The 24,377-nt window shown below is 49.6% G+C and overlaps 1 protein-coding gene across 4 annotated transcripts in view; it reads left to right on the top strand.

Annotated features, from left to right (window-relative positions):
* The window catches only part of BACE2 (beta-secretase 2), a 101,926-nt gene extending 77,828 nt beyond the window's left edge, over positions 1–24,098 (top strand). The window contains exons 8-10 of one of the 4 annotated variants that reach the window (XR_007155637.1): positions 12,343–12,505; positions 22,368–22,372; positions 24,087–24,098. Coding sequence is in view for 2 of the 4 variants with exons in the window: in XM_047875273.1 (XP_047731229.1) it covers positions 12,343–12,596 (254 nt within the window). In the remaining 2 variants the exon portion in view is untranslated. Of the gene's footprint in view, positions 1–12,342; positions 12,834–22,367; positions 22,373–24,086 lie in introns of those variants that run through there. The other 3 variants (XR_007155636.1, XM_047875273.1, XM_047875274.1) reach the window with 3 other exon arrangements.
* Positions 24,099–24,377: the final 279 nt, after the last annotated feature.

Genomic DNA, 24,377 nt, shown 5'->3' on the forward strand with positions numbered 1-24,377 from the left:
AGAGTGTGTGCGCATGTGCTCACACACGCATGAGTGGGGAAGGGGCAGAGAGGGCGACCGAGAATCCCAAACAAGTTCCACGCCGATAGCTGGATGAGGGGCTTGATCTCATGAACGGTGAGATCATGACCTGAATCGAAATCAAGCATCAGACACTTAACCGACTGAGCCACCCCGGCGCCCCCCCCCCCCTGCTGTTCTTTCTCAATTTTATTTTCCTTTATGAACTTTTCAATCAGCCTGATTAAAAAGCCTTGGTAGTATTTTAGTGAGTTTTTAAACACCGCTATTGTGTAATCTCCAGCATATTCTGTTTTCCTATCGTTTACGGAGAGCTGATCTCTTTGGTTTTGTGTCTGCTGTTCTCTCGTGGCAGATTTTCTTCTCACTTGGTTTGCAACTACTTGTTGTGAGCTTATCTTCAGTGGGAAAGCCTTTTTTTTTTTTTTTTCCCTTTGGAGAGAGTTCAGTGCACCTTGGGTTGTAAAAATGTTGCCATAAACCAATTTTGCATTTGTTTCTGCTGAGTGTGAGGCGGTGAGCACTTCAGGATTTCTACACCAAGCTGTGTAAATTTCGATGCCAGCCCTGCTCCAAGGCGGTGGCAGGGAAGCTCTGCTTCTCACAGGAGGTTCTTCCTTGCCCTTCAGACCTCGGGCAGAGTGAGTCCGGCTTCCGGGTTGGCAGAAATTTCCCGGCTCCCTCCCCCAGCGAGCCAGCCTCTACCAGCCATCTCCGTGGTGCCGGGGTCAAGTCTTTTGCCCATCCCCCTCCGCACCCCTGTCCCTGGGCTTTGGATCCCCAGTTCTAGCACCTATTTCCGGGCTCATCTACATATTTAAAAATATGAGTTTATCATCTTTTCTATGTGTGGGAGGAGGAGGATGTTCTCTCTCGGTGCCAGCTAGCACTTGGTGGAGCCCAAACCTTTGGGAGCCTCCCTTTTCTCTTGATGTCTTTTATTGGGTTTCCGTAATAATTGGCGTTTGTCACACCACACTCTGCTCTGGGGCTCTGGGATTCGGCTTGTCTCTGAGGGTTGGGACAGGGTGGGCAGGAGAGCAGCGAGTGGGAGCTCTTTGAGGACTTTGCCGGGGAGCTTTTTAAAATACATGATGGCCCACACCCTCCCCTCCTTTTTCAGCCAGGGTGTATCAGAATGGTGGTGGGTGGGAGGGTGATGGTTATTTTGGAAAAAGATCTACAGATGCTTCTTTTGTGCTGCCCTGCCTCTCCTCGCCTCACCCCCCCCCCCAACCCCTACAAAGAATCACTATTCTGGTCTCAGATCAGAGCCGGATAAATACGGCGGTGGTCACCGCGTGTCATAGTGCTGGCCGGCCTGGGGCTTCAGCGTACAGATAGTCTCACCAGTCAGCAGCAGACAGACAGACGTTCAAGGCCGGTGCACTTTCAGAGATGCCTCTGTGTTGGCTGGGCCAAGTGTCCTAGAGCTAGAAGGATAACAGAGCGTTAAGATTGACAGATCTCTCTTAATGTATCCAAAGCTTCTGAAATACCACTCATGTCTTTTTATAGATTGAGACATTTAACACCCAAGAGCTGTATAGAGTTGAGCTTTTACAACTTGAGACGTACCATGGATTGTGGCAGTCGTTTCGCTGTGAATTTCCTTGTGCAGGTTGAAAGTGGATCATCTGGTACATCTTCGTGTTTAAAAATAGGAAAGTTAGCTGTTGAGAACAGAGTTTCAGAGCGAGGCCCCTGCCATCTACTTAGAATATAATCAAAGGATTGCAAAGCCAAGGGGCCCCAGAGACATGAATCATGCATCTCCGTTCCTTGTTTTATAAAAAAGAACACGGAGGCCTGGGGTAGTTAGTAAGAGGTTTTCGTGTAGTTGCAGCACAAAATGGCCCTGGGTCTAGAATGCCTGTCCTGGAGCTCCAGAATGTTCTTCCAAGTGAACCACGGCTGCTCGAAAGGCATCTCGGTACCATCACTTTATTTCATATGCCATGGCAGAAAAGACCCCAACCATGATAATTTTTATAGTTGGTAAGTTGACGGATCTTCCTCAGGTGCTCATTATCAACTGGGTCTTCTGGAAGGTAGAACCGAGAAAACACATAGTTACAATTTTAACCCAAGACATTGATGAAAGATTTAAAATAACAAGATATTAACAAGTGATGCTTAGGAAGCACTGCCCTTACCCCAGGCACTGTACTAAGTGCCTTCTATTAGCTTGGTCCCCATTCACGAAGACTGTGATTTGTGGGTACCATTGCCATCTCCCATTTTACAGATAAGGAAACTGAGGGGCGAAGAAGTTAAGGAAGTTGGCTAAGGTGACACAGCTCATACGTGGGAAGTAGGATTTGAACCCCAGAAGTCTGACCCCAGGGTCCGTGCTCTTAACCAGTATGTAGGATGGCCTCATAATTTCAGTACAAAAAATTAAAATCGATTCCATGGTCATAGAATAATTAGTATATGTAAGAAATGTGCAGATCATCCAGTGAATGGAAAATACCCTCCAGAAGTAATTTTAAATCAACTTTCCCTTAATTTTTGTAAACTACTTTAATTTATTTATTTTGAATGAGAGAGCACAAGTGGGGGAGGAACAGAGAGTGGGGGGGAGAGAGAGAGAGAGAGAGAGAGAGAGTGGGGGAGAGAGTGAGTCCCAAGCAGGTTCCGAGCTGTCAGCACGGAGCCTGATGTGTGCCTTGAACTCATGAATCATGAGATCGTGACCTGAGCGGAAATCCAGAATCAGACCCTTAACCGACCGCATCACCCAGGTGCCCCGTCCCTTCATTTAAAAAAAAAAAAAAACTGATTTACTTAAGTAATCTCCATACCTAGCGTGGGGCTCCAACTCACAACCTCGAGATCAAGAGTTGCACTCTCTTCCAGCTGAGCCAGGCTGAGCCAGAGGGGCGCCCGACTTTTAACGTGAAGCAGCTGCTTGGAATACGTGGGGATGCATCTGTTCCCAGATGATACATTTTGACTGGCCGCCTTAAATTGGTGCTGTTTTTTTCAAAAACTTAAAAAAATGTTTTTTGATTAAAAAAAGGAATACGTGTACATGGAAGAAAATATGAGTTGGTTGAGGGTTTTTATGTATTCTTATTGTATCTGTGTATATATGAAAAATGTATATGATCTTGAAGAGCAAAGAGCAAATGCTAGAATCAATTAATCATCCCCCCCTCCCCATACCTAGGAGATCTGGGCTTGGTTTTGGTTTTGTTGTCGTTTGGTTTTTCTCTTTTAACCTAAGTGAAATCATATCATGTGTGCTGTTCGTTGACATACTTTTTTGACTGCCCCGTTCTTTTGATTTTTCTTTCTTTAATTTTTTAGGCTTATTTTCAGAGAGAGAGAGAGAGAGAGAGCACGCGTGCACAAGCGGGGCAGGGGCAGAGAGAGAGAGACAGAATCCCAAGCAGAGCCCCGTGTGGGGCTTGAACTCACGAACTGTGAGATCGTGACTTGAGTGAGCCAAAGTCAGGAGTTGGACACTTAACTGCCGGAGCCACCCAGGCGCCCCTCTGTTTCTGACTTCTTACTTCATTCCACTGTGGTCAGAGAACACAGTATGAACTGAATGCTTTTCTTTTTTTTTTTTTTTTTATTAAAAAAACTTTCTTAAGTGTTTTTATTTATTTTTGAGACAGAGCATGAGTGGGGGAGGGGCAGAGAGAGAGGGAGACACAGAATCGGAAGCAGGCTCCAGACGCAGGGCTCGAACTCACCAACCTTGAGATCATGACCTGAGCTGAAGTCAGACGCTTAACCCACTGAGCCACCCAAGCGCCCCTGAAATGAATTCTTTTCAATGTCTTGAAACTTGTTTCGTGGCCCAGAATGTAGCCTATGTTGGTTAAATGTGCTCTTGAAAGCAAGGTATTTTCGGGGCGCCTGGGTGGCTCCGTCGGTTGAGCGTCCGACCTCAGCTCGGGTCATGATCTCGCGGTTCGTGGGTTCGGGCCCCGCATCGGGCTCTGTGCTGATGGCTCAGAGCCTGGAGCTTGCTTCCGATTCTGTGTCTCCCTCTCTCTCTCTGTCCTTCTCCTGTTCACTCTCTGCCTCTCTCTCAAAAATAAATAGACGTTAAAAAAATTTAAAAAAATATGCACCGCGTGGGCGGAGTAATTGCCAGTGACGTCAAGCTGGCGGGTCGTGCTGCTGGGGTGGCCTCTACCGGCACTCACTTCCTGCCCGCGTGCGCTCTTGCTGAGAATGATAAGGGCAGGTCTCCCTAAACTTCTGCAGGTTCCTTATTCTTGTTTCCTACATTTCAGAATTCTTAGGAGGCGCGTAAACCCTTAGTATGGCTGTGCCCTGTTCATGCGTTGAACCTGAACCCTTCGGAAATGAGTGCCTTCGTCCCTGGCAGTCCTCTTTGCTCTGAGTCTGCGGCGTCCGATGACTGACACGGCCACTGCATTTCTCTTGATTACCGTTAGCCTGACCCGTCTTTTTTCCACCCGGTGACTTGCAACGTATTTGAGTATTTGTATTTAAAGTGGGCTTCTTACGGGTCGCGAGTAGTCGGGTCTTGCTTCGTATCTAATTCCACGGTGTCTGCGTTGTCGCTGGGGCGTTGAGACCCGAGGTTGGCAGATGGCAGCCTGCAGGCCGGATCTGGCGGGTGGAGGTTTTTTCTACGACCTCTGAAGATGGTTTTACGTTTTTTTTATTCTCTTCTTTTATTTTTTTAATGTCTTATTTATTTTTGAGACCGAGAGAGACAGAGCATGAACGGGGGAGGGTCAGAGAGAGAGACAGGGAGACCCAGAATCCGAAGCAGGCTCCAGACTCCGAGCTGTCAGCACAGAGCCCGACGCGGGGCTTGAACCCACGGACCGTGAGATCGTGACCTGAGCCGAAGTCGGACGCTTAACCGACTGAGCCACCCCGGCGCCCTGGTTTTACATTTTTAAAGGGGTGTGAAAATAATCAGGGCGGAAGGGGACAGGAATCCTAGGCGGCCCCAAAATCCCTAACACATTTGCTCTCCGATCCTTCCCAGAAATGTTTGCCGACCCCCCCCGCTTAGATTATATTTAATGTGATGATTCATGTGGGAATGAATGCCGTTCCCGCGTTGCTACCTGTTTTCTGTTGGCCTCTTCTCTCCCTTCCCCGCCTTTTCCTGCTGCCTTTGGATTGGATATTTTCATTTCTCTTGAGCTCGGCGAGTTCATGAGCTGTGGCTGTTGTGTGGTGGTGGTGGTACGGGGTTCGTAGCCCGTGGCTTTGATTGACACAGGGGACCGCTTCGGGTAGGAAAGGGACCTACACTGTTCTTGCATGGTCTCTCGCCATCCTGTCCCCCGATGTTGCTGTCACACGTTTTACTTAGGCATGTGTTAGAAACCGCCCCCTACACTGGTGTTATTTTTGCTTTCAGCCAGTTATCTTCTTCAGTGTTTAAAATGAAAAGGAGAGACGTTATAATTGCCCGTGTGGTCACCGAGTCTGGGCTCGTCTTCCCTTTGTGTGGATCCCAGTTTCCATCCGACATCACCGATTTCTGCTCGAAGGGCTGGCTTTGCCGTGGTTTTGGTGCAGTTGGCTGTGATGGTTTCCTGCTTTTTTGGTCAGCTTTATTGAGATATAATTGACAGATGAAAGCTATATGCATTTAAGGTATACAACTTGATGCTTTGATAGATGTGTATGTTGTGGAATGATCCCTGGAAGCTAACATATCCATCACCTACCTCACAAAGGTACTGTCTCCTTCCTTTCCTTCCCTTCCCTTCCCTTTTTCCTCCCTCCCTCCTTCCTTCTTCCTTCCCTTCCCTTCCCTTCCCTTCCCTTCCCTTCCCTTCCCTTCCCTTCCCTTCCTCCCTCCTTCCTTCTTTTCTTCTTCTCTTTTCTCTTTTCTTCCTTTCTTCTTTCTTTCCTTCCTTCCTTCACTTAAGATCTACCCCCACAATTCTACCCTCTGCTGCTGAGTTGAACTATTTTAGATTCCACGTGTAGGTGAGATCCAGCCAGATTCTCTGTCTGGCTTATGTCACTTAACATAATGTCCTCCAGGTTTATCCGTGTGTGTGTGTGTTAAATTTATTTTGAGAGAGAGAGCCAGGGACAGGCAGAGAGAGAGAGAGAGAGAGAGGGAGGGAGGAAGAGAGAGAATCCCAAGCAGGCTCCTTGCTGCTAGTGCAGAGCCTGATGCGGGGGCTCAGTTCTCATGACCCTGAGATCATGACCTGAGCTGAAATCAAGAGTTAGGATGCTTAACTGCCTGAGCCACCCACGTGTCCCAGAATTTCCTTCTTTCTTAAGGCTGTGCGTGTCTCTTCTTGTGATAAATTCTTGCAGCTGGTGTATGTCGGAAAACATCTTTATCTCCACTTTGAAAGACCCTGTTGCTTGGTACCGAATTCTAGATTGACAAGGTTTTCCCTTCTGGCACTTGAATGCTGTCACCGCACAGTCTTGTCGCTTGTGTTACTCCTGACATGAAAGTCGCTCTAATTCTGTTTGTTCCCTTGTACAGAATGTGTCGTTTTGCTTTCTATGCTTTTAAGGTTTTCCCTTTGTCACCAGTTTTCAGCAGTTCACTGGTGTAATCTGCTTCGTGCTTCTTACGCTTGGGGATCTCTGAGCCTCTTGGATCTGTGACCTTGCTGGTTCCTTGAAGTCTGGAAAGGTTTGGGGTATCATTGTTTCAGATATGTTTTCTGCTTCCCATCCCTCCCCTCATCTGGGTCCTCTGAGTGTGGCCCTACAGTTTACCGACGTTCTCTGTTTATGTTTTCAGGATTTTGCCCTCCCTGTGTTTCATGGTCAGTTTCAAGTTGTCAAGTTGACTGGTCTTTTTCTCCTGCGGATACATATTCTATTAATATCATGCAGTGCATTTCCCCTCTTGCACACTGCAGTTTTCATCTCTAGAAATTTGACTTAGGTCTCGTAGCTTCTGTCTGTCTGTTTAACACGTCTGACGTGATTATAGCTATTGTGTCTCTATTCACGCCCGATATTCCCGCCAGCGTCCTGAGTGGAATGTAGTTATAGTAGCTGTTTTAATATCTTGTCTACGAATTCCACCATGGGTGTCATTCCTTGCCAAGTTTCATAGGATTGATTCTTTCCCCCCTTGTTATGAACTGTGTTTTTCTAATTCTGTGTGAATTATGAATTGTGTTTTCCTGCTCCTTTGCACACTTGGTGATTTTTTCTTTTTTTTTTTTTAATTGAAGGCCAGACATTGTGAATTTCACCTTGTTGGATGCTTGTGATGTTACAGCTTACAAGAAATATGTGTTTGGTATTTGCCTCCATTTCTGGCACAGAGCTCCTTAAAACCCTGGGAATTTCCAACAAGGAGTGTTGTCTTTTGTTATGTTAGTGAGGTGACTTTGGAAAGCATCTAAGGGTGGGGCTGGCCTGTGATTAGTGTTGGAACTTCCGGTCCCTCCCCCTGGCCTCCAGGGAGGGAGGGGCTGGTCACTGAAGCCATCTCCACTGGCCAGTGACTTCATCCGTCAGGTCTGTGCAGCGAACCCACTATGAAAATCCAAAAGGAGAGGGTTCGGGGCAGGTGGATGTGTGGAAATATGGTGAGGGCGGCACCTGCAGGCACGGAGGCTCCTCCCCCTCCCCCCAGACCTCGCCCTGGCCACCTCTTCCATCTGGCTGCCCCTGAGTTTTGTCCTTTTATAGTAAACCAGTAATTCAGTAAGTACCCAGTCTCTCTGAGTTCCGTGAGCCTCTCTAGCAAATGAGTGAAGCTCAAGGTGGGGGTGGTTGGTACCTCCAGTCTGTAGTTCATCGGTCAGAAGCATAGGTAACAACCTGGGCTTTTGACTGATGTCTGAAGGTCGGGGGTTGGGGGACAGCTTTGTAGGACTTGAGCCCTTCACCCGTGGGATCTGATGCTGCTTCCGGGTAGACAGTGTCAGAATTGAGTTGAATTCGTGGACACCCAGCTGGGGTGTGAGAATTGCCTGTTGGTGACTTAAGCCCCAGCTTGTTAAAATTGGGTCCAGGTATCCAAAACAGTGCTGAATACTCCCGTATTCTTGCAAATATGCTTCAGATGTGTTCCTGGGTCACATTTAAGTTAGAGTCCTGCCTTGTCTTGCTTTTTTTTTTTTTTTTCCTTAATGCTTATTTTTTTTATTTTAGAAGATAGAGCGGGAGCAGGGGAGGGGCAGAGAGAGAGGGAGAGAGAATCCCAAGCAGGCTCTGTGTTGATAGCGTGGGGCTTGATCCCCGGAACCCCGAGATTGATGAGGGAAACAAAAGCAAGAGAAATGCAGCTGAAGTTAAATCTCCTTACAGCTCGCAGCCCACTGACACTGACACGTGCCGAGTGTGACCTTGCTCAGGGACCTCCTGGCTGCCTTACTGCCTTGGTGGTTTTGTTTTATCAAAGACCGAAGGTAACCTCATCTTGGCAGCAGCGAGCCCCTCAAGGTCCTGAGAGCCTAGCTTCCAAGTTCCTTAGAGACTTACGCCGCCCCTCACCCCCACTAACTTAGAAGTATATCGCCAGTCACTCCTCACAAGCCCGGTGCAGCTCTTTCTGCCCCCGGGTCCTGTCCCCGAGCTGGAAGAAAATCACCTTTTGCACCAGACGTCGCAAGAATTCTTTCTTAGCCGTTTGCTCACGAACCCCACTCCGTAATTTCATCGTTTCGGCGCCCTTACGTGGGGCTGTGAGTCTTTCCATCCTCTGGGCTCTGCGCCTCGGTGCGAACTAGGTGAGTCCTCTCTCTTCTTCGTTTACTCTCATTTCAGGGGCTTTTCGAGAAGTTTGGTCCTAATGGAACACTTTGATGTCAATCGCTCGGGCTGTAATCCTCTAGTCCGGGGCTGCTCCACGGGGAGGACAAAGCCCGCCCTTTGGCTGGAAGTTAGGACCCCGGCCGATTTGGTAGTAAGACCCAGGAGCTGGATGCCCTCTCTTTATCCCTGTCCTTGTACGACGTTGTCTGTCTTGGGCACGGGACAGCCACCTAAGTCACCAGGACGGCTGCCAACCTTCACGACTGCCATCTGAGATTTCCTCCTCATTGGTCTGGTGTGATCCCCTCCACATCCCTGGTCTGGCTGCTTCTGGCCCTGGGACCTCCACTGGGAGCCGGCCGAAACTAGGACCCGACCGACTTAAAACCCAGCCAAGGACTGTTTCCTAGGAAGTGGTCTGTAAGGACTATATGTGTGTCGGAATGTGGCTTGGACCATGATGGAATTCTGCCTTTACTATTTTTCATCAGAGTCCCCTACTGACTCCTGAAGTCCTCTCTTCTGCAGGCAGCAGAACAGGTAGACTGAGGTACCCTGCGTCCAGCTGTGAATGGCCCTAAAGCGGGCTCCCGATCTCAGGGCCTCTTGCGGAATGTGTTTGGCTACTAATCAGGCTGATAAACTGCCTCCGGATATATTGGATGTTTGTCTAAACGGGCCTCCTGCGGAGGAGCCCCTCCCGGGTAGCAGACTCCTTTGGTTTCATTCTCGACCTCATCAGCCGGGTGCCGGGACTGCTGTCAGCCTTGATCGTGGGTTCCATCCGCCAGAACGCGATCTCCGCGTTTTAGAAAAGCGGTTACAAGATCATGACCTGGGCTGAAACCAAGAGTGGGACGCTCAACCCACTGAGCCACCCAGGCGCCCGTGGCCCGTGTTGCTTTGAAGCCTCTAAGATCAGACCAGAGCGCTGTGCAGTCTATGGTTCCTTTCCCCGTGATGGAGGAGAGACCCTTAGTACTCTGATTCATGCCCTGCGAGTTGGGTTTGGGTTTTTTTTCCACTGGGACACGGCGTACACAGAAAGCAGTTGGTGGTAGATAGAGTTGTCGGCTCTGCACGGGAGCCCCAAGCCCTGTTCCTTCTAGGCCTTTCAAGTGGATCTTGGGCCCTCCGCTCAATTTTGTCAGCTCTCTGCTGAAGGCTCAGCGGGGGGCCCTCTGGAGGTGTGTGGAATTTCTGTCTACAGCTGCCTCCTGCCCTTCACTGCCCTTGTGAACCCCAGCAGTCCCCAGCCCTGCCTTGCCCCCCACCCCCAGCCCTGCTCTGTCCCGCCCCCAGCCCTGCCCCTCTGCCCTGCCCCTCTTCTCAGTCCTGCCCGGACCCCCCCAGCCCTGCCCTGTGTCCCACCTCCCAGCCCTGCCCTGTCCCCGCAGCCCTGCCCCTCTGCCCTGCCCCTCCTCTCGGTCCTGCCTGGACCTCCCAGCCCTGCCCCGCCCCCGCCCAGAAGGCTGCCCACCTCTGCCCGTGTCCCCCTCCCTGAACCACAACCCAGAAACGTTCTCAAGGCCACTTTCCTCTATCCCTCGGGACTTGGGCTCCTTGCGCGGTTTGCAATATCTTCAGAATCTTTGTTTCATCATATATTTTGTCCAGTATTTTAGTTGCTTCAGGTGTGTGTGTGGGGGGTAAATGTGGCCCCTCTTACTCCATCTTGAAGCAAAAGTGGTTTTAGGTGATTTTCATCGCCTCACGTTCCGCACTGGTGCTGGTTTTGGTTCCTGCACTAAGCATGCTTCCCAGTTTATAAAGTAAACACACTTTTTAAAAGACAGACGACCTGCTCTGGAAAGGCACTTGCCACTTGTTTCTACTACGTGAAGGATTCTTACAGCTCAGGAGAAAAAGGCAGAAATTATAATAGAAATATAAATGGCCCAAGAGTTTGTTGTTTAAATGGTGACCACAGCCGCGGCACCTGCCGTCTGGACGGACAGGAGGCCAGTGCCCCTGTGTTCCTGGGTACACACAGGCTCTGGTCCCTTGCTGCGCTCTTCCAGCTGACTCAGAGGACGCCGTGAGTCCACACACACACACACACACACACACACACACACACACACTCCCCATGAGCAGGAAAATGTTCCAATCACGTCTGTTTCTTCCCCCATTTTAAACCCTTCATCTAAGGCCATCATTCCATTGTTTGTTTGACTTTTTCTTTCCTCACCAAAAAAAGATGTTATGTGGCAGACCTTAGGGTCTTGAGGCTTCCAGTTACAGAAAAATCAAGTGCTTAGTGACAATGTTTTTTTGGGGGCTCAATATTCATTTCTGCGATTAAACATGGGTGAAGTGGGTCGCAAGACCGTTTTCTTTTTCCAAGTAAAACGTAAAATGCCACATAAATTCTGTGCTTCTGAAAGGGGCAGATAAGTCTGATGGTAGAGAAATGCAGTACTGATAACCCCCAGACTTGCTTTGAGAAATCCTCTCCGGGGCGCCCGAGTGGCTAGGTCCCTTAAGCATCCGACTCTTGATCTCCGCTCAGGCCTTGATCTCAGGGTCATGGGTTTAAGCCCCGTGTTGGGTTCTGCTCTGGGCATGGAGCCTACAATTTTTTTTCGTTTAAAAAAAATTTTTTTTTTAATGTTTATTCTTGAGACAGAGACAGAGCATGAATAGGGGAGGGGCAGAGAGAGAGAGGGAGACACAGAATCCGAAGCAGGCTCCAGGCTCCGAGCTGTCAGCACAGGGTCCGACGCGGGGCTCGAACTCATGAGCCATGAGATCATGACCTGAGCCGAAGTTGGTCGCTTAACTGACTGAGCCCACCTGGGTGGGCTCCCTGGGCATGGAGCCTACTTAAAAAAAAAAAGAAAAGAAAAGAAAAAGAAAGGAAGGGAGGAAGGGAAGGAGGGAAGGAGGGAGGGAGTGAGGAAGCAAGGAAGGAACGAACGGAGGAAGGGAGGAACCCTCCTGACCTCGTCTGTGGTAAGAGCTCTAGCCCCATGTCTGCAAGTCGTATTTCCTGCGAATTCAGTGTTGCACTCACATACCGTTCCTGATTCTGGGCCCTTCATACGCTGCAGGGGGGACGCGGGGCAGGGACGACTCTCTTGGGCAGGCCGGTCTGACCGGCTGGTCTTGGAGCCCGGAGGGAGTGTGGGGCAGGCAGACGTGAAGGCGGCATGAAGTCAGGTGGACTGCACCGGGGACATCCCCGAGCTTCGGGCAGGCTCTGCCGAGCTCCTCGCCGTAGATACCACTGTCCTTCCTACTTCCTTCCCCTCCTGCCCTCCCAGCCGCCCCGTCTCGCTCGTCCTCCCCAGGCGCTGGGCGATGCACCCTCGCCCGCCGGGCCCCGCGGCCCTGCCAGGCCTCGCCGGGGCCCCCGAGGCTTCTGGATGCGCCCTTCTGCACATTGCTCTCCCCCACGTGGGTGCAGCACCTGCAGACCACGGGACGTGCCGTGCTCGGGTGCGGGCACTGAACGCCGTGACAACGTGCTGACGCAGAGGTCCCCTGCCCGAGCCACTGGCTCCTGACCCGTGAGGCCGTGGTCTCGCAGAGCAGGCGTTCTCTCTCTCTCGTTACACGGCGGAGATGGGCTGCGCCCCTCACAGCTGTGGATTTTCCCCCTTTCTGTCTCCCCAGAGATTGCCGGTGCTCCAGTGTCTGAAATTTCTGGGCCTTTCTCAACAGACGACATAGCCAGCAACTGCGTCCCCGCCCTGCCTTTGAACGAGCCCATTTTGTGGATTGTCTCCTACACTCTCATGAGCGTGTGTGGAATCATCCTTCTTACCCTGATCGTCCTGCTGCTACTTCCTTTCCGGTGTCGGCGCCTGCCCCCGGACCCCGAGGTTGTCAATGATGAGTCCTCGCTCGTCCGGCATCGCTGGAAATGAAGAGCAGGGTCCGAGCTCGTGCGCGACCTTGAACTCTCTGTTAGGAGAATTCCGTTTCAGGTGCAGCAGCCGGGGTCATAAGGCAGGGTTCCTTCCTGTAACCACTAGTCTTAAATCTGTTCTGCTCCCAGATGCCTTCCAGATTCACTGTATTTTGATTCTTGATTTTAAAGCTTCCTTCTTCTCCCTCACTTCCAAGAAAAATTATAATAAAAAACACCTCATTCTAAACCAAAACAGAGTGAATTGGGCTTCAGGCTTTATGTGACTGGTTATGCCAGACTGGCTAAGTGTGCGGCCAAGACCGGCTTTGGCTCATTCTCCCCTTCCTCCCGTCTCTGGAGAAGGGAGTACGTATGGTTCGTAACTCCTCCTAGCTGATGGGAAGCTTTTCATGTTAATTGCACGGAAGGGTATTTGGCACCGGGCCTCAACCTGGATCAGAGTGTACGAGAGCCTTGCAATATGGCGGCAGGAGGAGCCACCTGGGGCCTGATGATATGGCCATCCTGCCCGCTTCGGAGTTGGAAACAGAACCCTTTTCGGGGTCTCTCTGTGGTCTGAACGGGAGCTCGAATCCCCCGGGAGAAGAACATCCCTGCACGGTCTTCACCAGCCTCTTCTGAAGACGGGAAGCCTATTGTCCATCATGGCAGAGTGCAATGGAAGCCTCCTCTTTTGTGCTCGTGCTTGTGTAGTACCGTGGGTCTGAAAATAAGAAGCTACCTCTGCTGAGACTTGGCCCGGGGCCCCGCGCCCGGGTGGGGGCCGCACGCAGCTTGCTGGCTGCCCTTGTTGCCCTCGGCTGGAAGAATCATCATCCCGCTGGGTGAGAGTGACAGGTGCTGTTCTGTCACCCAGCTGGCCATCATCCCACAGGCATACTTGTACTTAAAATTAACAAGTGGGGTTTGGGTGAGAAAAACAGATCCTATTTCGCCAGCTTGGTTGGTTGTTTCTTCCAGATCTCTGAAGGTAGGTTGGGTTATTACCTTTTAGGAAGGCAGGGAAATGGCCGAATGCCCGTCCTTGTGACCAACACTCAGGGGGAAGGAAGACACAAGATGCGCGGAGGACTCGAAGGAACTTCGGCTTTCCCCGTGCTTCCAGACCATGTGTCCGCGTCCGCAGAACCCCTAGACTCCAGTGTAGCCATCTGAACCCGCGAGAACAAATCCGTGACCTGCGCGCTGCTCTCCTTTGGCGTGTTCGGTCTCCGGCGACGAGGTGGGTGTGCAGTGCGATCTTTATTTGGGGAACCTCCCTCTTGCTATCATTTATTTGATAAACTAATTTCTTCGCAAAAAAAAAAAAAAAATCCTTCATGCTCTGTAGTCAGCCTGCTGTGATCAGATGTAATTAGAAGCGTTCACAGTTCAAAGCCAATATCCCCTCTCTTGTTTGGGTGCCCAAGTCCATGTTCACTTTGCATTGCTATTGGGGTGAGTTGGGTGGATGCAGGAATCCTACTGGGAGGGCTAACTGGAGTTTCTGCTCTGGCTGGACCGTCACGTATATTCAGAATAGGCTACATCGAGGTGGGTACATGATGGGGTAGGCTACATCAGCCATCTGCTCTGCTCACTGGACCAGGGCACATCCGTCCTGAGGAATAGACAACCACAGAGATGTGGGGCCACTTATACATGTCGTGGTGTCCTTGTGGACACTACAGCAACAGAAGGTTTGAGTTGATCTTAGAGCGTGAATCTTCTGTGCTATGTTCAGGAAACAGCTGGAACATGGCGGGTTACGAGGCCCTCTAGAGATGGGATGGCAGGAGGGGGGTTCCCTTATCGGATACTCATCAGGTCCGGTCTCGGCTAGGTGACAGGTAGTAATTGCAGAGCACATTTCAGAGTTCGAAATCTCTGGAAGCCTAACTCTCTTGTCCTGTTGGCTTTTTCATGGGTTCCCGCTTTGTGGTCCGCTTCTCACGGAAGTGATGGCGGTCCTCCCAGACCGGGTCTTCCCTTGGCGGTGAAAATCCAAGCTCGTGCACTAAAACGAGGGAACTACAGAGGTGACCCGGGCGGTTTTGCTGCCTCGTCCTTCACACGGATATCTTCTGTTCCAGTCTCTCGTGTTGGGTTTCCGGGCTCGTGTTAGACCAGCAGGCACTGTCCCCAGAATGCATGATGACAGCAAGTCAGTTTCAAGCTCTAGGGTAGCTGATGAAGTTTGCTGTAATGCTGTGGGTTTCCTATCAGATTTCGCCACCTTTTCATCCCAGATGTCATGGGATGTGACATTTTAATGGAAATGCTTAGATTACAAAAGTGTAAGTTAGCAACCAGAATGAAATAGACAGTGGAATGTGGGACATTTTTCTGGCATGCTTTGCTGTCGAAAATTGGACGTTGAGTCAAAACCCTGGTTCGTGACACCCACCTCCTCGAGTTATGTAAATTGATACGGAGCTTGGGAAACCTTCTAGCAGGCCTGCTTTGAACAGGAAGGGAAGTAGCAATTGTCTGTCCGTGTCATTTTTACCTTATACCACACCATGGAAAATGCTGGAAGACAGTCCTTTCTTGAAAGCTGCAACTTAGCATTATGCTTTTGTCAAACCTTGTCAACCCTCCCATGAGAAGTGGGATACTTCTTCGTGAACCATAGGTTTGTTGTTTGTTTGTTTTTTTTACTAGGGTGATATTTTATATTCTCGGTAAGTTATTTGGAAGCCCCAAATGCAGTCCTGTCTTCAGTCTCTAGACCTCTTTGAAAACTAGCAAGAAACAAGATGAGGACTGAGTCCTCCCCCCACCCACCCCCGGGAGTTTTGTTTTTGTTTTTGTTTTATTTTTGGGACAGAGAGAGACAGAGCATGAACGGGGGAGGGGCAGAGAGAGAGGGAGACACAGAATCGGAAACAGGCTCCAGGCTCTGAGCCATCATCAGCCCAGAGCCCGACACGGGGCTCGAACTCCCGGACCGCGAGATCGTGACCTGGCTGAAGTCGGACGCTTAACCGACTGCGCCACCCAGGCGCCCCCCCCCCCCCCCGCCAGGAGTTTTAAAAAGCGCCACAGTGATTGGTACCACACTATTCTGTATTTTTTCTAAACCAAAAACCAGTATCTGGCATTAAAGAAACGGGTTCCTCACATGAGACTTCTGGGAATGCTGTCCTTCGTGAATGCAGCCCACTCCTGAAAACTTGGAACCAGACTCCCTGTGAAATGCAGAGTGTTGTGGTTGGAGATCAAGGTGGGGTCAGTTACGGCTCAGAATCACGAACGTGATCCCCAGCAGTGCCCCCACCGCTGACATCTCCGCAGAGCCGTGGGTGATAGATCTTGCAAACGGTTCTGACTTAGCATTGTCTTATTTAAGAAGTGAGGAAGGACTGTTTGATCGTTTAATAGGTCCCCGTGGAAATGAAAATTTGTCACGTTCTTCTCTCCAGGTCCCCCGTGTGGTGGGTTACCGTCACAGTTCAGTTCTGAGTTCTGGCCCAGGGCCTCGTGATGACACGGGAGATAAATCCCTGCCCTCCCCCCGCCCAAAAACCTGTTCCATAAGCATCAATAATAGAGTTTCCCCAACTTATTCTTCTTAGTGGAAACCAGATACTTGGGTGGACTCCCCAGATGTTCTTGTCCTGAACAGACTCATTAGAATTGCTATCACAACTGTTCAGAGCCAATACTTTGCCACCAAGAGAGGTTTTTTTGTTTTTTCTGTTTTAGGAAAAACAACTAAACATCATAAAATGTAGAATTTGGGTTTTGCCAAGAGAGGGACGAGGTTTTTAGCGCCAGGAAGACTCCATACAGCAGAAGCTCTCGCATACATTTGTAGTGGGTTTTAAGAATTTCCGATCAGAACTTCTGTCGGTTGACCAATTACGTGGCAAAGCTGGAAAAATACATTTTGCGAGTGGGGAAGGGAAATAAACACGTAATCCCAAGTATGGCGACCACACAAGCGGAATTCGCAGTTTGGGAAAAGCTGCTCGCATTAATTCCGGGAGTCCTCACGTTTCTTACCCTTAGAGTTGCTGAATCGGTGGCGGGCGGGATTTACTCTCTACAGCAGCAAGCCCGAAACTTCAAGAACATTCAAGCCGGAGTCACGGGTCAGGTGTCAGCATGGGCAACGTGATAACGCGGCCCCTTACACTTCGCATTGCCCAAGCCAGGTGAAGATTGGTTCATTGGAGGACCAGGGAAGGGGGTGATTGGGACTTCGAAGCTTCTAGAATCTGAGAAGGGAGGTGGGGTAGGAAGCCGGATCCTTTGTCGGCAGATGGCTGTGAAGGATCTGCTGGGCAAACTGGGGACGTCCCAGGATGTCATAGGCAACTCATTTCCACCCCCTGGAAATGATTTTTTTGCACCCATACTTCCCAAGAATTTTCCAAAGGAACCTCTAAAGGGAAACTTGCTTTACAGCCATATTAGAACACCTGTATTCTAATGCAACTAGAGACACATGAACTCCCAAGCAAGACCTAATCCTTAGGCTGTAGACTCAAGGTTGTACACTGGGATGTTCCTAGGGCAGGGTCGAGGGGCCGCAGCCAGAGCGGGTGGTCGGCAGTTACCTTAGGGGTGTGGGCATCAGACAGTTGCCTTGAAAGCCAGAGCGACTCCGACACAGTCACGTCCGCCCAACCCTGCCGGGCAGCCCCCTGACTCAGGAAGAATCCCGACAGGTCCCTGACCGCACTCCTCCTCTGGGGACGCCTGCTGTCAGAGACACTTGCAGAAAGAAGCGTCAGCCCCTGTACCCTGTGCACAAGCGTGGCCTTGTGGCATCTCACAGGCCATACATCTCGCAGCTCACCCTGGTTCTGTTCAGAATCAGCGCAGTTCCGTAGGCTCCCCACGTGTCTAGTGAACTCCAGCCGCCGCTTGAGCCCACGCCCTGCCTCGGGGAGAATGTCATCCTGGGGGCGGGTCGGCGGATTGTAGTGAGGCCAGCCTGTCTGCGGAACCTCTAGTCTCGTGAGTTCCCGGGGTGAATTTCGAGTGTCATAAAGACACGTGACTTCAGCCAATCAGTACAGCGTTTCTCCCTAGTCCTGAGCCTTCTCTGGGTTTCTTAGCGTCAGTGTTACGTACACGTGTCTGGCGTTTCTAAACTACATCGTGCTGGGTGATGTGGCCGCACGTTTTTCTCTTGAAGATCTGCCCGTAGCCAAAGGCTGGGCCGGGAGGGTCCATCCGCCTTCCTAAATAACCGTGTGTGCTTTGTGGCTGGGAGTCACAATCGGGATCATTTTTTCACTTTCCTAGTTGGAGGCCATGGACCATCTATCTAATGTGTCACGTGTAACATTCCTGTATCCGTGAGCTTGGCAACCCTATTTAGCCTGGGAGGTACCTGGAACCCGGGAGGAGGCGGCCTGAGCGAGTGCCCGTAGGCCAGCTGTACTTTGGTAATAAGCGTGTTTCAACCCCGGAGCAATGGCTGGGATCTGCTACACGTGAATGAAAGGTGAATTTTTGCCATCCGCGATGAGGTGTTTCCTACTGCTCCTGTTCATTTGCACAGTCAGGGAGACTTCAGGCTTAAAATCTCCACGTCCGGTCCCTGGAGGCGGTGACTTTTTTTTTTTTTTTCCGTAAGAAGGGTGACTTTGCTGCCGCCTTGGGGTGTGCCTGCTCTGGCTGGGAAGCTGCAAACCTCGGATTCTCAACTGGTGCCGACCGTAGCACTTCGCAGACCGAATTGGCGTGCGTGTCTCAGATGAACATCTTCCGTGCACGGCTCCGTGCAACTTGCATTTCTGACAAGGCTGAAGATTGTTTTTTGTGTCCCTCTTGGGATGTCCCTCCGTTGGGGGCGTGCCACGGTGATTGAAACCGAGGGCGCGCTAGGCCAGCAGTTGGCGGGAGGAGGTACGCGCCCCGCCTTGGAAGTGGCTTCGCAGCCCCGGCCACGGTCCACGTGGTTGGGCACCTCACAGTTGGGTTTTCTAAAGCCCTTGTCTTTTTTACTCTTGTAGGCTCCCCCACTTTAAGATGTATCCCGTTGGGAAGGAAACAGAGGAGCTTGGTTTGTTTAAATAAACACCGCTTTCGACTTAACTGGGCTTGGAGTCGTTTTGATGCTTTTGTTCGAGTCACACTTCCGACGTGGCTGGCCGTGGCGCGTGTCATGTTCCGCTCGCCTCCACTGCTGCCAGATGGGTTCCTGGGAAGCGTGAAAGATAAAATTGAGGGTAGGGGGATGATGTACCTGGCGGAGAATAGAGTACTTCGGGACGTGAGACCACATCTAACCATCTAAACCATGTATATAGATCAGCATGTTTAAGGGGTCACAAGGACTGGACAGGATCCCCGGGCCACCCCGCTCTGTTCACCCTGCAAGGAGATGGTGTCCGAATCCGACAGACCAACCAGCCCCAGGTCACACGCTCAGGAACACACGGCCAGAAAAGTATTCGCCTGGGAAGGGACCCTGGTCTGTCCACCTGCCGAGCAAATCTGCACCACACTGTCTCACCAGGTGCGGTGCCGAGCCATAGCTTCCAGAAGCATCGGGGGCCAGCCGAGTGGGTTCAGCTTCCAGACAGGGATGTTGCCAACTTGGGGGAAGCAGAAGTAATGAACGAAGACAGATGTCACCTGCGAGCTGTGATCTAGCCGCTACGCCAAACCTTGAAAGACCCCCTTTCAATGATTAGATAGATGCGTTTGGGGATACCTAGGCAAGAGGGGGGGGGCGGGGAAAGGGAATTTGAAGCCATTAGTAAGTGAAGCAATAGTCACTGGAGAAAGAGAACAGGACGTTTGCTTCCTTATAATGAAAGAGATCATTTGATTTCAGTGTGGTTTTTTTTGCTATGCTGGTTTATCATATTTTGCCCTTCCTTAAGCGGTGGGTGGTGTTGAAGATGTGGTTTTGTGTGCTCATCACTAGGTGGTGCTGTTGCAAAACTTTGTGAAATAACATTTCTGCTTTTAGTTATTTATTTTTCATTCTGTGTACCTTTGTTGGCAAATTTCATCAAGTGTGCGCGTGAAATGAAACTATACCCCACAACTATCCAAGGATGTTTACTCTTCCATTCTACTCTGAAGTAGAATCTTCGAAAGATGCTAGAAAATGTAGTACATCTTGGGGGTTGATCCCCACATGTGCATTTTCACCTCCTAGCCTATTTGGCTGCCGCACAGGGAAGGAAACTGAGTCACAGGTGCCGTAAGCTCTCCGGGTTCTCGCTGTCAGTGGCAGCGTCCAGATTTGAAAAACCACATTGTCTGATTACCAGACCTGTGATCACAACCATATTCTGCTACTGTTTTCATGAGGTTAAACATGGAGAATCAAAAAGAAAACTATTTTTAAAAATGGGAACTGATGTATGCTAAAATAAAAACGCTACCTGGGTAGATATTGGGAGAAATATTTGTGTATTTACACATTGGCATATATGTATGTATTTATAAATACAAGGATGAAGCAAACATCTATTGGACGATGAATTCTGGCCTGGCTGATCAGAGAGCTGACATTTCCTTCCTCAGATCAGGCCCTAGCAGGTACACATCGTTACTAAAAATATCTTGTGAACTGTGCGTGGAAGGCAAGGGTACGGAGAGGACAGATGACAGAAATTGAGAGGTCTGGGGAAAGGAAGCTCTCGCCCACAGGAGAAGAGTCCGTAGGCCAAGGTCTTTTTTTTGGGGGGGGGGGGTGCAAAGGGGTGATTTTGTTAAAGCACGGGGACAGGACCCGTGGGCAGAAAGAGCTGCCCATAGGCCAAGGTCTTAAGCGTGTCATCATGGTAAGAAAAAAAAATAGTAATAACAGCAAAAGACCTGCTGCCCTTCGCATACAAAATTTCATACCAGTAAAGCCAAAGGTACTAACCATGTCTTTATTTTCTGTGTTCCGACGCTCAGACATGTGGTACCTTATTGGCGGTGGAGAGACTGGGCTCCTGGAGTTCGCCAGTTCCTAGAGGGAGCAAGCAGCTCACTCCAGAGTAAACGACACTGGCTCCAAATGTGACCCAAGCAAGCCAGAGCCCATACCCCGCAGTGGTCTCCTTTATCTGGTTCCCACACTCTGGGCCACTCTCTCCCCACCCCCCCTGCCGCCCAGATCACCCCAGGGTCAGGTACCACCAGACAATTAAGGACAACCTCTGTGCCCCAGAGCCTGCTGAGATCATTCAGTCTGGCCAGACAGCCCCTTTTAACCCTGCCTTGCCCATTCCTTCCTCTGGAAACCAGAGTGAAGGCTCTTGTTTTCCCCTCCTCCTCCCTCTGCCTCCCCCTGTGGCCCTGTATGGCATGCCACACCTCCTGTCTCCAGGGCTCTTCCTTCATGACAGCCCCTTCTGCTTCTGCTGTCTTACCATACCTCATTAAAACAAACCTCAGCTACCCGTTAAACACCAAAGAAGAACATGAGAGCCGAGAAGAAAAACACACAAAAGCTGGCAAATGGGGGGGGGGGGGATGGTCACGAAACGTGAAATTGCTTGATCGATCTTACAATGTGTGCAGTTTACATACTTAGGAATCAAGTGAACCCAGTTTTTAAAAAAATGTTTTAACCATTTATTTATTTTTGAGAGATCGAGAGAGACCGAACATGAGTGGGGAAGGGGCACAGAGAGGGAGACGCAGAATCCAAAGCAGGCTTCAGGCTCTGAGCTGTCAGTGTAGAGCCCGACGCGGGCCTTGAACCCACAGACCGCGAGACCATGACCTGAGCTGAAGTTGGACGCTCAACCAACTGAGCCACTGGGGCGCCCCTAGTGAACCCAGGTTTTAATGACCAGTCGCTGCCTACGAGGTGAGCCATCTACGGTGCTGGGGCAGCGTGTAAGCTGGGGCAGGCGTTCCAGTGAGCCTGAAGAATACCCACGTCCCCTCTGAATGGATACTTCTGGAATCTATCCTCAAGAAATAGCAATGTGGACAAACCAGGAAATGATGCAGAGAGAGAGGCGGTTTGCTGAATGATATGCCAGTATCGCATCCATTTTTCAAGAGAAATAAACGAATAGGAACGCGAGTGTGTGAAATGTAAGAATCTAGTGAGTATATGACATTCACCCGAACCTGTTACCTCAAAAATCGGGAATCCTGGGTGAAAGGAATAGTTTAGGGATTTTTAATTAGTTTTTATTCAAGTCCTACATTGGCATCATTATTAAAAATTCAAATAATCTCAGGAGGCTTTTCACAAAAAGCAGTGGTCCCCGACTCACCCCTACACTTATTAATATGGTTTTAACATATAGGATGGTTAATGGAATTAATATAGAATTAATATATAATATCCCCCCCTCCCTTAGTCATCCTGCTCAACGTTGTATACAGATTCTCCTAGATATCCTTTAGAAATATTGGGTGATGTTTCTAAAACTATCCTGTTGAGATTTGTTTTGGAACCGTGCTAAATGTATAGATAAATTTGGGGAGAATTTACATCGTTACGAAACGAAGACCTTGAACCCAATGGAACGGGTCGTTTTGTCTCGACTTGTCCTCTGTCCCGTCCCGAGCAGACTTTATTTCATGTAGATCCACACCTATTTCTTGATAACTTAATTCCCCAGGGTTTTGAATTTTCTGTCATCATTATGAATGGGGTTTTTCTATGTTCATCCTATAATTGACCACATCAGTAAACTTATTGTTTCTCACACGTTTTGTTCTGCTTTGACTTGTCTGGGGGGGTTTCCAGGAAGACGATGAGGTCATCTGCAAATGATGGTAATCTTATCTCCTTTCTGAGATCTGTGTCTTCTGTGTTCTTTTGTGTGTGTGTGTTATGGCATAAAATACAATGTTTGAGCTGTCGTTTTCCCTACTTTTTGCATAGGTTGTATGTTCGCAGAGTTCAAAAACCAAAACACAGCGTGATGAGAAGTCTCCTTCCCACTCCCGACTCCTCATCCGCCTGGTTTTTCTCTTCCGTATTGCTCTCCACCTCTCCCAACGTAACCTGTTAGAGGAGTTTGCCGTGTAGCCTTCCAGTTTCTCTTTAGGCATTGATCAGCACACGCTTTTATTTTCTCTCTCCTTTTGATATAAAAAGGTAAGTATATACGCCATTCTGCTTCTCTTTTTTTTTTGCCCCCCACGTAGCTCACCTTGGGAGATTGCTTCCCGTGTATTTCCCAGATGCTCCACGTCTGCAGTATGCATGTACATTCCTGATGCAACTGGTCCCTCGGTGACATCATCTGGGCTGTTTGCTCTCTTTTGCTTCTACAAACGTGGCTGCAATGAATAACCTTGTACAAACATCGTTATGTGGGCAGGTCCACGTGTACGGTGAGTTTCCAGGAGGGGAAGTTGCTGGGTCAGAAGACAGCTACATGTGTCACCCTCACAAGCGCTGTCGAATTGCCCTTTTGAAGGGTTATTCCAGATTACGCTCCCACAAGTAATGCATGAGTGTGCCTATTCTCTCATCAGGAAGCTGGTAGCTTAACTTGCAGAATGTTTGCCAAGCTGATGGGTGGAGGGTGACATTTCAGTGTAGTTCTCGTTTGCATGTCTTTTATTATGAGCAACTTTGATATCTTTTTATGCATTTCAAAGCCAACTGAGTTCTTTGGGGGCGCCTGGGTGGCTCAGTCGGTTGAGGGCCGACTTCGGCTCAGCTCATGATCTCATGGTTCATGGGTTTGAGCCCTGCATCGGGCTCTGTGCTGATGGCTCAGAGCCTGGAGGCTGCTTCGGATTCTGTGTCTCCCTCTCTTTCTGTCCCTCCTCCACTCGTGCTGTCTCTGTCTCTCTGAAAAATAAACATTAAAAAAAATTTTGTTAAGCCAACTGAGTTCTTTTCCTATGAGCTGTTCACATCTTTTGGCCATTTTTCCATAGAACTCTTTGTTGGTCAATTTCTGGGGAACCATCACGTGTGTATCGGTGTGCATATTACAGGATTTACATACCGAAGTCTCCTTACATGTTAACTTCATGCTGTGTGATTTTGGCAAACTAACCCTTCCTGCTTGAATTTCCCAGCTGTGAAATGGTGTTAATACTAACGCTCCCTCCCAGGGTTGGTATACAAAGTAACTGAGCTAATCTTGGTAGCATAAGAAGTCTCGCCTCCCCCGGGATGATGGTTTTTTAAAATGATGGCTTTTAACATTTTTAAGATATTAGGGGAGGGGCTGGTGGTGTGCACCTGGTGGCTCAGTTGGTTAAGCATCCGACTCTTGATCTCAGCTCAGGTCTCAGCCTCGTGAGTTCAAGCCCCACATTGGGCTTTGTGCTGGGTGTTAAGCCTACTTAAAAATAAAGAAAATAAAATAAGATAAAATAATAAAGTAGACAGGTTGGCGGGGGGGGGGGTTCTCATCAGTCGCAATTTTGTTTTCCAGTTCGTCGCATCTTTTGACTGAATATCACGGGTTTGGGTTGTTGTGTTTTGTTTTATTTTTGCCTTTGAGAAAGGTGTGCACACTCACACATACTCAACTTTACACAATGTTTTCTGATAAGCCTTCTGGATTTAAGTCTGTTAGAAAAGCCTTCCCACCTGGGTGTTTATAAAGAGCCTTATACACATGTTTTCTTCTGATTATATTTGTGGATTGCTTTTTTGGTAAACATTTCACCTACAGTCCATTTGGAAGAAACTCATGCAAGGTGTGAGGTGTGGCGTTTCCATTGGAAGGTGCACCCAGTTCTCACTCTATTCAATAGCTCACCCTTTCCGTTGACTTACGATGCCTTTTTATCGCACGCATCATTGTGTGTGGTTGTGCCTCCAATGATGCGTGGGGTTGTGCCTCCTTCCGGACTGTCTGTTCCCTGTGCTGTGCGTTCTCTTTCTTTCCCCTGTGTT

The sequence above is a fragment of the Prionailurus viverrinus genome, chromosome C2 (genome assembly GCF_022837055.1).
Source record: "Prionailurus viverrinus isolate Anna chromosome C2, UM_Priviv_1.0, whole genome shotgun sequence".
Lineage (NCBI taxonomy): Eukaryota > Metazoa > Chordata > Mammalia > Carnivora > Felidae > Prionailurus > Prionailurus viverrinus.